Source organism: Episyrphus balteatus, chromosome 4 (genome assembly GCF_945859705.1).
Source record: "Episyrphus balteatus chromosome 4, idEpiBalt1.1, whole genome shotgun sequence".
NCBI classification, from domain to species: domain Eukaryota; kingdom Metazoa; phylum Arthropoda; class Insecta; order Diptera; family Syrphidae; genus Episyrphus; species Episyrphus balteatus.
The window spans coordinates 24,070,114-24,084,138 of NC_079137.1; the positions used below are offsets into that span (position 1 = coordinate 24,070,114).

The following is a 14,025-nucleotide window of genomic DNA, read 5'->3' on the forward strand; positions in this document are numbered from 1 at the left end:
AGAGCGTTGGATCCATTCGATCCACGAGCTGAGTCACCTGAGTTATCTTTTCAGGAACTAGGAGCAAAAGAACAGAAATATCGCTCTGAATGCACCAGCTCACAATTAAATCCAAGAGCGTCTGACACATATTGTGCGGCACACTGGTCAGCGTCTGTACCATAGAGGAAGGAATACCTAGAGAGCCGACTCGTACCCCCCTTACCTAAAACACCCGCAAATTTAATTTCAGATAATCTCTCTTATTTTTCTCTTGTTTTCCTATCTGTGAATACGTGTGAAAACTACAATTCGTTTAATACCTTCCTTTCACCAGTAGATGTCCTCACAAATTTTGAATTTAAACATGATTTTGGTTTGTACATGAACTTGAATAGCTCAAATAGCTCACTCCAGACACCCACCTTTCAATAAATATGTACAGAAATAAAAAAAAAGGTTCGTGTTTTGAATTTATTATATTATTTTTTTATGAATTTATTTCCTACTGAGCACTTAAATTGTTTTTAATTGTTTTGAGCTCAACTCCACAGTTGAATGTGTTGGTGCCATTTAAAATGCACGGGAAAACTACCACAAATAAGCACTGTGGAGTTTTTCCTCTCATTGCAGCTTGTAGGGTGGAAGAGAAAAACCAACCGAAGTCGCGTCTCTAGGTATTCCTTCCTCTATGGTCTGTACCCTGTGGGGCGGCTGAATATAAACTATGGATAGAAGTAACTGAACTATTTATAGTACGAATACTAAGTTAAAAAAATTATGGCAATGAACAAAACGACTAGATTAAATACCCCAGGTCTCACTCCAGTGAAACTGGTAAATCCACTCTCTTACGAGGTCGGTCCTATGGATTCTGGGGAGGACCAATTATTGCTTAAAAATATTGAGAGACGGAGTTCAAAGATGCAAAGAACTCCCCCAAACAAATTAACTTCAGGGGTTACATCATCGACAACCTCAAACAATACTACAGATGTTAAAAACATCAGCGAAAAAGGAACCAAGATCAATGAAGAGATCGACATCACAGATCAACAGAGTTCCATCGAAGAAAAAGAGAAAGACCAATCAAAAAACTACTTTGATGAATGGCAAATTGAAATAGCGGCAAGAAAACAACTTGAAGTTCTAGTTCAAAGTCTTCAGCTACAAGTGAAAAAACTCGAAGAGAAAGTTTCTTTGCTTAGCAAGAAAGATGCAGAGTCCACGCTTCAGTTAAGTCCAAGATATATGGAACCTGAATATCAAACTGATGAAGAAGAACTCTTGTTCGAAACTGAGAAAAAGAAAAATAAGCGTATCACAAAGAAACGTAAAGCAACAGGTAGTCCCGAGATTTGTTTAAGAAATCAGAAAAGCTCTGAAGCTGTAAATAATAAAGAGTTAATTACAGAAACTAAAAAAGTGAATAATGCAGTAGCTGATGCTAAATCAAAATCTCACGCTAAAGGCAGCAAAAAAATTACACCACCACCAATTATGATCTCAGGATTTCCAATTTTTGGAGATCTCAAGAAAATAATAGAAAAATGTACTAAAAAAGCTTGCAAATACACATCGTACAACAAAGACAACTGGAAAGTCATAGTCGAAGAAGCCGACGAGTATAGATCTGTCACTGAAGAACTGAGCAAACACAAAATTCAATGGCACTCATACGAGAACAAAGCTACAAGGCCAATAAAAGTAATAGCCAGAGGTCTTCATTCCTCGTGCTCTCCCGAGGAAGTAGTGGAAGATCTTGTACAAAAAGGCTTCCAAGCCCTAGATGCAGTCAATCTATTTAAGAATGAGACAATAAAAAACTCCCCTGGAGAATCGACGACAAGTAAGAAGTTACTACCTTTATTCATGCTAACGTTTGATAGTAAACAAAGTGTCGAGGAGATTTATAAAGTAAGATCAATCTTGGGCATAGCTGTTAAAATTGAACCACTCCGAAAATCTAAAGTTGTTCCGCAGTGCAAACGTTGCCAAGCTTTTGGTCATACCCAAAAATACTGCAACCGCGAGTTTGCTTGTGTAAAGTGCGAAGGAAAACATGCAACTAAAAATTGTCCGATGAGCAAAGATCAGAAAGCAAAATGTGTGAACTGCCAGGGTAATCACCCGGCAAGCTATAGAGGCTGCCCAGTTGCCAAAAAATTCCAAGAGTTCAGAAGCAAAAATACATCTGCTAGAGACAAACCCAGAAACACAGTAAATACCGTTTTAACTGCTGAAAAAAATACTAAGAATGAACCGCCTAAAAAAGCTGTTCAAAGTAAAAGCGATAAAAATAAAGCCTATTCTCAGATTCTAAAAAATGTGCGGAAGAATGAAGAGACTTCCATAAAAGAAATGCTACACCTCATTCTTCAAAGAATTGATAAACAGGATTTGAATATCAAACAGTTAAGCGAAAAAGTCGCTATTAAAAAACAATGATGGACAGAACACTTAAAATCGCTACATGGAATGCAAACGGTCTTTTACAACACTTATCCGAATTAAAAATCTTTTTAGATCTAGAACATATAGATATTTGCCTGGTGTCCGAAACTCACTTCTCCAATGGGCAAAGTCTAGATAATGTAATAGAAAACTATTCATGTTACCACGCTCCACATCCAGCTGACAAGGCAAGAGGTGGATCGGCGATTCTTATAAAAGAAAGCTTAAAACATTATGAAGAAACCAAGCTTACTAATGAAAATATGCAAGTAACAACTATTAGTATTGGTATGAAAAAGAAAGAGTTTAAGATAGCAGCTATATACTGCCCACCAAGGCGCTCCCCGACAGAAGATGACTATACAGATCTACTAAATCTTCTTGGGCATAACTTTCTTGTTGGTGGAGACTTCAATGCGAAACACACCCATTGGGGTTCAAGACTTATATCAACAAAAGGCAAAAGACTTTTCCAAGCAGGCCGTAAATACAATTGCGAATTCTATTCCTCCAGGTCGCCTACTTACTGGCCTTCCGATACTAACAAAATACCAGATCTTATTGACTTTTTCGTAGCTAAAGGAATCAAACGAAATCACAGGTGCGGGGAACTAAGTCCACGGGAACTAAGTCCACTGAGGTAGTTAGTTCCCACTCAGTGGGAACGAAACCCACTTTAGTAAAGTGGAGTAAGTTCCCATGCTAGGTGGGAATCTAATTCCGGAAAAAACGTGTGGTTTTCGTTCCCTCTGAATGTTAACTTAATTCCCATTTCACCAAGAAGAAGTTAAATAAGAAGAAAAAAGAGTCGCGAGTTTTTAATTTGACTTTTTACAGAATCTTGAAAATCAGCAGTTCATTTCGAAATTCAGTTTTCAAGAAACTGAAAAGAGTGTAACACCCATGGAACTAACCCCCGTGGATGTTAGTTCCATTTAATTTGGAATTAACATCCATGGGACAAGGCAAAGTTTAGTTAAAAAAGTGTTGTTATTGGCGCCTTCCTGGCGACTTTACATACCCCAAGCGGAGCAACGAAGTTACGTGAGCGGGACATAGGACCCTAAAAGGGATTTAAAATACTGAGAACCCGTGAAGCGAGCCAGGCAAGGTTTCAGTTAGTTAAAAAGACGACGACATTGGCGACTTTAAATATCCTAAGTGGACCGCTCACGCAAGTTCGTTCCTCTGCTTAGGTAATGTTAGATCGCCAGGCAGACGCAAATGTTTGTATGTTAGTGAAGTGTTATAGTTTGGCAAACGCGAAGCGGAAAAACTTTTGCTCACATGAGAATCAATTTAATTTGTACAACCCAAACGCGAAGCGGAACAAAATTTTGCCCAGGGGAGAATCAATTTTGAGGTGTGAAAATAAAAATTCGCGCGAATTTTTATTTTCACACCTCAAAATTGATTCTCCCCTGGGCAAAATTTTTATTTTCACACCTCAAAATTGATTCTCCCCTGGGCAAAATTTTTTTCCGCTTCGCGTTTGGGTTGTACAAATTAAATTGATTCTCATGTGAGCAATAGTTTTTCCGCTTCACCCTGTGATCAACTTAAAAAGAATACATATCAAAAATATTTTCGAAAAGACTATGATCTTATTTTGTCGCAATGCAATTGCGAATAACCATTAAGTTAGCAAACTTCTTTTTTGTTTTTCAACATCTTGTAATTGTACTTTGCATTGGACTAGGTACTACCAAAAAAAAAAAAAATCAAGACCGGTTCTACTATTTCGGTTCTACTATTTCATCAGCAGTGATCATATTAACTTGTCTCTTTATGTACTTATACTCAAAAATTAAATAAAATCATGTGGGAAATTAGTCCCGAAATTGTTTTTTGGGGACTTATGTCTCAGTAGTGAGGGACATACCTTAGTCCCGAATTGGATTCTAGTAAAGTAGGACATAAATTCCGAAAAAAAAATCGGGACTTACGCCCCTGCGCGTTTTTTTTACTAAAAAGTACTTTTACGAAAAATCACGCTTATTTGATTACTTTCGGTATTCGTTATTGAATCGTTGTTGAAAATAAATTCCCTTTTAATTTTTTTGAGTGTGTACTAGGTTCCCATTTGAGAGAGGAATTCAATCCCACCTTGAATGGGAAAGAAAACCACTTTACTAAAGTGGATCTCGTTCCCACTGAATGAGAACGAGGTCTCTCAGTGGACTTAGTTCCCGTGGACTTAGTTCCCTGCACCGAAATCACATTAGTGTCGAAGGTAATTATGACTTGTCATCAGATCATACTCCAGTGATTCTAACACTAAGTGAATCGGAAGTAATAGAAAAAAGTAATCCAAAGCTTGTAAATAAGAAAACAAACTGGAGTGATTTTAGAGAAAGGCTTTTAAGTTTTATAAATTTAAGATCTCCCATGGATACAATCGAGCAAATTGACCATGAAGTGGAACAATTTATTGCTGATGTGAAGAAAGTACTCCAACATTTTCTAATAGAAGACAAAATGAAATAAAATATCCTTTAGAGATAAGAGAGTTGATAATAGATAAAATATTAGCAACAATCTTAAAAAACAAATTTATAAATTCAAAAATGATTCACTCAGTACATTCCTAAAGAATTTAACGACTGATGCTTCAACCGATTTTTCGCTATGGAAAGCAGCCAAGCGCCTGAAAAACCGCAGTTACTAAACTCTCCCTTGAAATCTCAAGATGGGAAATGGATCGGTAACCCAAAAGAAAAAGCTAACCTTTTCGCGGAGCATCTTGCGAATGTTTTTAAGCCATACCCAACAAACGCGGCTGAAAATAGCTTACAGTTAGTTGATAAGATAGATGAAAGTGAAATACCAATTGTAAGATTAAAAGAAATAAAAAGTATGTGTTTACATCAACTATCAAATAAAAAATCACCAGGTTACGATCTAATTACTGCTCAGGTTATGAAAGAAATGCCTTTGAAAGCCTTCATAAAACTCCAATATATAATAAATGCATGCCTTAAGCAACGGTATGTCCCACACCATTGGAAAATTGCTGAAGTTATTGTCATACCCAAGCAAGGTAAGCCACCTACAGAAGTGACGTCTTACAGACCAATATCGCTTATACCAATTATGGCAAAAGTTTTTGAAAAACTGCTTCTGAAGAGACTTAGCAAAATTATAGAAGAAAGAAGGTTAATCCCAAATCATCAGTTTGGCTTTAGAAATAAACATTCCATGATAGACCAAGTTCATAGAATAACGGATGTAATAGAAAAAGCATTAGAAGAAAAACAAGTATGTTCAGCTATTTTCTTAGATGTTGCTCAAGCCTTTGACAAGGTTTGGCATGAGGGACTTGAGTACAAACTGCAAAGGGATCTTCCCAGACAGTACTATGAAATATTAAAATCGTACATCTCAGACCGATTGTTTAGAGTAAGGTACGATCAAGAATATTCGGAATTGAAGAAAATAGAAGCCGGTGTACCACAAGGAAGTGTCCTAGGTCCTACCCTGTATTTACTATACACAAGGGATATCCCAGTTGGGAATCACACCATAATGGCTACTTTTGCAGATGATACCGCAATTTTGGTACCCGACAAATGTGTCTCTAGGGGAGCAGTAAAGCTGCAATATGCCGTCGACACAGTCAGAGATTGGACCGAAAAATGGCGTATCAAACTCAATGAAACAAAATCTTCACATATAAACTTTACAAATAAAAAGATAAACAATATTCCAATATTCATTAATAATCAAGCTGTACCTTACGCCAATACGGCCAAATACCTTGGAATGACTTTGGATGCAAAGCTAAAGTGGAAAGAGCACATCAAAAAGAAAAGAGAAGAACTAAACTTGAAATATAGAAAAATGTACTGGTTACTTGGTAACAACTCTGATTTATCAACCCAAAACAAAATAATGCTGTATAATCAAGTACACCCAGAGAAAAAACGCATAGTAATTTTTAATCCGTTCTACATTGAATCAATGGTGAAAAATATATTCATTAATTTTCTAAAAAGTCGTCCTATGCTTAACTTACAGTTTGTCACATCAATTTTTATAAGTGAGATGGCACAGTGGTAAAGCACAAGCTTGTCAACCCAGGTATAGCAGGTTCGATCCCCAGCGGATGCCAGTTTTACTTTTTTTATTTTTTTAATGTGTGAACAACTTTGATTTAATGTGTGAACAACTTTGATTTCATGTGTGAACAACTTTGATTTAAAGTGTGCTACTTTGATTCAATCATTTTCCACTTTAGGCTAAAAATGTAGTGATTTTCCATTGATTCAAAGTGGTTTAGATTGATTTTACGTTGTTTTTTGGCTCAGTGTACTAAAGCCTGTTTGGACCTATGGTATCCAATTATGGGGCTGTACAAAGAAAACAAATACCGAAATCATCCAAAAATTCCAAAACAAAGTCCTTCGTGGAATAGTTAATGCACCTTGGTACATAAGAAATAGCGATCTACATCGTGACCTACATCGTGACCTACAAATAGAAACGGTTACAGAAGTTGTTAAAAAATACGCTGTATCGCATAATCAGAGACTGCAAAGTCATACCAATTCTGAAATGGTGTCCGTCTTGAATACAAGAAACCATGTTCGGAGATTAAGAAGAACCAAGCCTCATGAGCTTATGGTCTAAAAAAACATGGGAAAGTATTAAAAGTTTAAACTTCCCCCAAAGTGATTTTACAAAGTTAAGAAAGAAAAATCTGATGTCGATCTCTCAAGATTGGTCCTGATAAAGAGGTGGTTTTAGTGGTTAAGAGTCCCACACTACTTGGTGTCGAATACTGCTAAGTGTCTTTTGAAGATTTCCTCCCGTAAAAAAAAAAAAAAAAAAAAAAAAAAAAAAAAAAAAAATTTTAATTTCAAAAATTAATTTTTCAAAAACTGTGCCATAAAATGGCTTTGTTTGAAATTTTTGTAAAAGACTAGGGTTTTGGCTTTACAAAAAGGTATAGCAAGTTATTGTAAGTATAACAAAATAAGTCAATTTTTTTTTTAAACGAGGGGGAATAGACCCCCCCCCCTCCCATACGATTTTTTTCTTGTCTCGACCTAACCTACACGCTCTAGCATTTTGGCACATTACTCCTGAAGCACCCTGTATAAATAAACAAATTGATCTGGCTCAGACGGAGCAAATAGCATGACCCAGTGCTATGCAACTTAGTAGCACTCTCAGCAAATCTGCAAATCTTACATCTACTTACTAATATTACTACTTAAAATAAATGTGAATTGTAAAAAATAAAAATAAATTTAATACAAAAATAAACATTGTAATCATTTTAAATGTAAGATGTTGTTGTTGTTATTGTCGATGGTGTGGTGATGGTTCGTACCAGCGATGCCAACTGAGGCATAATTATGCCTTTTAGGCATAATTTTGCTGCCTGAGACTTTTTTTTTTTTTTTTAATTCCCACGCCTCTTTCCCCCCCAGATACCGCACGCGCTGGGGTCCATTTTCACCGAGTACGAAGTCATTTGCGGATGATTATCGTATCGGCACTTTTAAGTGTTTTTTGAAGGTAAAAACAAATTAAAAAGAACTAAATAAGTAAAGAGAATGGTGATAAGAATATCAAAGGAAGGTCAAAGATTGGGACTGCTTAGTACAAGCATTTATTATATCTGTGCAAAATAAAAAAAATTTAAAATGAACAAAAAAATAAATTTAATATTTCATGTTCAATTTTCAGAAAGTGTCAAAATTTTAAAACAAAAATGTTTTAATAGTCAAGAGTGTTGATAAAAAAATAATTCAATATACATATGTACATACAATTAGGTATAAAGACATTAAATGAGAAAAGAATCAGTAAACATTGAACATAAATACAAAAAAAAAGTTTATGAGCGTGGTACACTGGTTTTTAGTATTTTTTTCAGACTAGTTTTATTAGTATTAAAATCAAACAGATTAGTATTCAAATTTACAAGCTTACACATGCGAGTTAAGGGCACATGCATACCATAATTAGTACGGTGTTGGGGTAATTTTATTAAATCTAAGCTACGAAAGTTATAAGCACCTCTCCGGTAGTTAAAATTAATAGAATTAAGCAGATCCGGGCCATCAATTACACCCGTTATAAGTTGATGAAAAAAAAAAAGATCGTTATTTACTCTCCTTTGAGACAAGGTTTGGATCTGCAGTAGGTTGATTCGATGCTCATAGGAAGGAAGGTTAAAAGGGTCCGTCCATAGTAAGCCTTTTAAGGCAAAACGAATAAAATTACGTTGGACTGATTCTATTCTTTCTATATGGATGCTGTAAAAAGGTGTCCAAACTTGAGATGCGTATTCTAAGTGGGGGCGAACTAAGCAGTTGTAAAGAGCTAATGTAACGTAAGGGTCCCTAAACTCTTTCGACCAACGCTTGACAAAACCTAACATAGAATTGGCCTTGTTTACAATCAGGTTTATGTGCTCTGAGAAATCGAGGTTGGAGTTAAAGTTAACACCAAGGTCTTTAAAGCTATGCACACGGAGTAAAGTGTGATGAGATATCTTATAATCATACAGACTAGGAGTTTTTTTCTTTGAAAAGGTCATCGTCTGACACTTAGTCGGGTTGAGATTTAAACCGTTCTTTGTACACCAAATAGCAAATCTATCAAGATCATCTTGCAAGGATATGCGGTAATTCACAGAGCTAATGCTTTTGTAAATTTTCATATCATCTGCGAAAATAAGAATTTCACTCTTACGTAAACATAACGGTACGTCATTAATAGCTAAAATAAAAAGAAGAGGTCCTAGGTGACTACCTTGCGGGACGCCCGATTTGGCAATGAACGATTTTGAGAAGGTCCCTCTGAATTTCACCTGATATGATCTATTTTTAAGGTAAGAAGAAATCCAAGTGATAAAACTTATAGGAAAACCAAACATTTTTAATTTAAACTTTATGATGTCATGAGAAAGTTGATCAAAAGCCTTAGAATAGTCTGTATAAATGCAGTCGAGTTCCTGTCCACTTTCTAAAGCGAAGGAGCAATTTTGGAAAAATGAAAGTAGATTCGTAACCGTTGATCTTTTTAAAAACAGGAGTAATATATGCGCTTTTCCATATGTTTAGACTTATTTATTGTAAAAAAGACATAGGGCAAAGCGGGGGATAATGGGCCCCTTAAAGTTAAAACAACAAAAAACATACCAAAAACAAGTTAATTATGTTCAAAACAATTTCATTCATTAAATGAACATTTACTACATAAATTAAGGAGATATAAAATAAATAAATTTAAAAATAAGTATTCAATTTGTATAAAATTTAAAAAATGGTTTAAAAACCCATTTTGCCCCGTGCATTTGGCATATGGTAGGATGGTATAAGAGTGCGCGGTTGATAAGAGTGCGCAAAGCGATTTTCTACGGTTTGAAAGGGAATATAAGACTGAATGCTTATTTTGGAAAGATCTAAATGAGTTTGATCTGCTGTCAAAATGTGCAAATGTGTTTGTAAACAGAGGGGCTAGTTAAGTTTAAGTTTTTTAGCACTTTTTTCCAATTTTTCTTGCCAAACAAATTAAATTTTCCGCTTTACAACAAAAAAAAAAACAATAAACAAAGTATGGGACATTGAAAAGTCGACAAAAAGAAACATTTGAGGAACACGTTAGATTGGTCATAAAGTGCATTGTAAAATACATATATATTCTTCGATTACATGTTTGAACGTGTAAGAGTGCGCACCATGATGATGTATGAGAGTGCGCTGGTTATAAGAGCAGTAAATGCTATCCAAGGCTTCAAAATAACTGGCATTTGTCCATATACCAGCAAACAGCAGCTAGAAAGCAATTCCAACAAAAAAGAAACCAAATACAAGTTTTACAAAAAACAAGCGAATGAAAGTAACTAGGAAATATTGAAATTTTTTCGGAACCATTAATCGAAGAGTAAATTGATTGTTCCTCATGCAAGGAGTGATGGGTTGAAAAATACTCTGTTTATTTAAAGATAGGCAGTTTTATTTGCGACTTTTGTGCGAACTTACACCTGTACGCAGCTGCGCACTCTTACAAACTTAGCCGCGCACTCTTACACAATAGTGTGTATAAGAGTGCGCAAATTACCTAATGTGGTGTTTTGTTTATAAATATTGATTTAATACAATTTTGTTACCAGTTTTAAGTTTTTTTCGTTGCTTTGATTATAAACTAATAACTATATATAAAAAAAAGTAGTTAAATTCGTTTTGTTATTGTTTTATTTGGTGTTTTGTCTAAAATGCGCACTCTTATACCACCTTACCCTAATGGGCACAGGTAAGAAACTGCGAATATTGGGTATCTGCAAATGTACTCGAATCATCATCTACATCCTCCTCGTCAGCACGGACGAAAGTGGACCCACTTTCCGTAGGCTTTGCATGACACCCATCCTTCTGTTGATTCGGAATACAAATGGGGACCCATGCCCATTATGCCCCATGTCTTATTTTTTTCTTAAAGTTGTCTATATTTTTAGTGAAGTAACTAAATTAAATTACTGGGCTACCATAAAAAGAAAATAGGGCTTAGCACAGATGACCTATGTAGAGGCTGCGGCAATGATGACGAATAGGAAGATACTACTCACTTCTTCTATCACTGTCCAGCACTCTGCCGCACTAGAAAAACATTTTTAGGGAGCTACTTCTTTAATGAATTAGAAGAACTATCAGAACTCTCAGGTAATAGCCTACTGAACTTTGTCAAGTCTACCAAGTGGCTCGACAAACCATAGGATTCATAGGATTACACTTTTTTAATGAGGTTATAAATACTTCAGGGTATCACAAGGGATCTACATTGATCTAAGTGTTTCGGTAACAACATCAACTGTCAGCCCATTTAACCTAACCTAACTAAATTAAATGAAATGACAAGATTAAGATAAAATAAATAAAATTACTTTATTCTTAAATGAGAAAAATTAAACTTAAAATGCACTTATAGTCTAAAAAGGCGCATTTTACTTTGATTCAGAAATAAACAAATTGGTGGCTAATATCTTCCAAATTACACGGTGTAACACTCAAAATATACGCGGCCGGAGACCTATCAAACTATGTAGAGCTAGTTGCACTGATTACGAAACGGTATTTAAAAAGTCCCTAACACCCCAAAAATCTGGAGTTAGGGGCAAAACACGGTTTTTTTTACCTTCACCCATTGAAAAAAATCTAGCTTCGTCAAGTTTTCACCCATTTTCGATTTTTTTACAGTTTCTGTTAGGAGATAAAAATACTTTTTCAACAATGTATAAAACATGTAACTCGGTTAAATCACCTAGAATTTATAAGCTGTCAAAGTTCAAAAATTCCATTTTTTTCGTCATTTACCCAACTTCGACATCAAATTAAAGTATATATTTTCACAACAACATGCTGTTTTAAAAATATATTCTAAAATTATATTTATTTCCAAATCAAACGAGGTATTTTGTATGAACATCAGTTTAAAATTGGCTAAGAAAAAAAATTTTACGATTCCAACCCAGATACAGAAATTCGAACTTTTAGGTATAGAACAAAAATGTTGTTTTGGCACGTAGTAGGATAACTTGGGCGCCAGGATTTAATATCGGGTTTTTGTAGAGGAGTTGAATACAAAAATTTTTTTCTTTGGGAGGGGGGTCTGTCTTCCCCCGTGGGAGGGGCAGTTTTCTAAAAAAAAATTGTCAAAATAAAAAAAAATATTAAAAAACAATGGCAAGACTTACAGTAATAAATGGTACCATTTCCGAAAGGAAGAATTGTACATTTAATTCTAATTTTTAAATCAATACCAATAGTTTTTGAGATAATCGATTTAAAAAATTTTTTTTTAAAAACTCATTTTACCTATACTATTTTTCTCAACAGACCTCTTGGAAGGCTGTTGGTCAAAGGCCCGACCCTTCCCAGCTAACGGCTTGAGAGTTACATCCTATCTCTGAATAGTGATCTCTTGAGCAAAGAGTGGGAAGTGGTCAAGAGTGAAAGAACGAATGATGGCACCGAAGTGGTGGTGAGATTGAGTCACAAATCTTTGCCACTCCTGAGGAAGGCTGACTTCAAGCCAAGGTACGCGTTGGAATCACTAGGTGCAAACTTAGGTTGATTTGCAACGATAGCAAGCAGGTTAGTAAAGCGTTGAGCTTAAACTTTATTACATAAATGGAATTGAAAATCTTACAAATCAATCTTCATCATAGTAAAGCCGCAACTGCTAACCTTGTCTACCTCATGGAGAGTAGACAATACGATGTAGCCCTGATACAGGAACCCTGGGTTGTAAGAGGGAATATCAAGGGTCTACATTCTAAAGAACTACTGCTGTACAAGTCAAATCTTGACAGCCAAAATAGTAACCCTAGAACATGCATAGTAGCTAAGAAACAGTTTAATCTTTTTCTTCTAACTACTTACAGCAACATTGACCAGACTACGGTAAAATTGGAGCGCGATGGGCTCCCAATGTTTATCCTCTCGTCCACTTACATGCCGTATGACAGTACAGAAGGACCACCAGCAGATATCACTGAAACGTTGGTATCTTTTGCAAGTAAGAATAAATTTGATATTATTTTAGGTTGTGATTCTAACTCACACCATGTGCAATGGGGAAGCACTGATACGAATACCCGGGGCGAGTCCCTTTTTTAAAATATATTATCGAGAAAAACTTGCTCGTAGCTAATAGAGGCAACACCCCTACCTTTGTTACAAAAACACGGGAAGAGGTTCTTGATATTACCTTGACGAGTAATTCAGATACTTGCCAATTAGAACAATGCAAGGTTTTAGATGAAATCTCTTTTTCCGACCATCGCCTAATAGAATTCTATGTCCCTGATGCTGCCCAGCACAATAAGCCTTTTAGGAATAATAGGCGTACCGATTGGCATGTCTTCAATAGGGAAATAGTAAAAAACATTAGTCACTTTAACATTGACAATAACCTAAACACAAATGGTCTTGATAAATTGACAGAGGAATTCACAGGAATTCTACGCGATGCATTGGACAAAAGGTGTCCTCTCATTACCGCGGCGAAGAAAAACAACGAACCACCCTGCTGGACTGTTGAGCTCACTAACATAAGAAAAGAAACAAGAAAACTTTTTAACCTTGCTAAACGCACTAGAGCAGAAAGTGACTGGGAATCTTACAAAACCAGTCAGAGAAAGTTCAAGACAGAAACTCAACGAGCCAAACGTAGCTCTTGGAGATACTTCTGTAGTACTATCGAATGTACTAACCATTCGGCGAGACTAAGGAGAATTCTCTCCAAGACGAATACTTCTATAGGGTCCCTAAAAGGCCTGATAATCGATGGACAGAATCCTGTCAAGACAGTCTAAAACTCCTGGTGGAAGCCCACTTCCCAGGTTGTAACTCTGAATTGGAAAATGATTCTACAAACTCTTTGCACTGAATATTGTGATGCTTCTTTATCGAGGCTGGGGTAGGCTCATGGATGTCCAGGGTAAATCCCAAAGAAAGCAATAAAACTTAGGATTGATTAGGTTCAAACGATTTTTATTTACTCATAAAGTTTCAGGTTTTACAGAGTTTACAAATTCATTACTTAATATAAATAACATAATACTTCATATAACTTATG

General features: G+C 35.7%; 1 protein-coding gene across 1 annotated transcript; it reads left to right on the plus strand.

The window, feature by feature from the left end:
- Positions 1–12,575: 12,575 nt before the first annotated feature.
- LOC129919160 (uncharacterized) lies at positions 12,576–13,762 on the plus strand. Its single transcript, XM_056000010.1, has 2 exons — positions 12,576–12,963; positions 13,095–13,762. Exons 1-2 carry the CDS (start codon positions 12,576–12,578, stop codon positions 13,760–13,762), a joined length of 1,056 nt encoding a protein of 351 aa, XP_055855985.1.
- Positions 13,763–14,025: the final 263 nt, after the last annotated feature.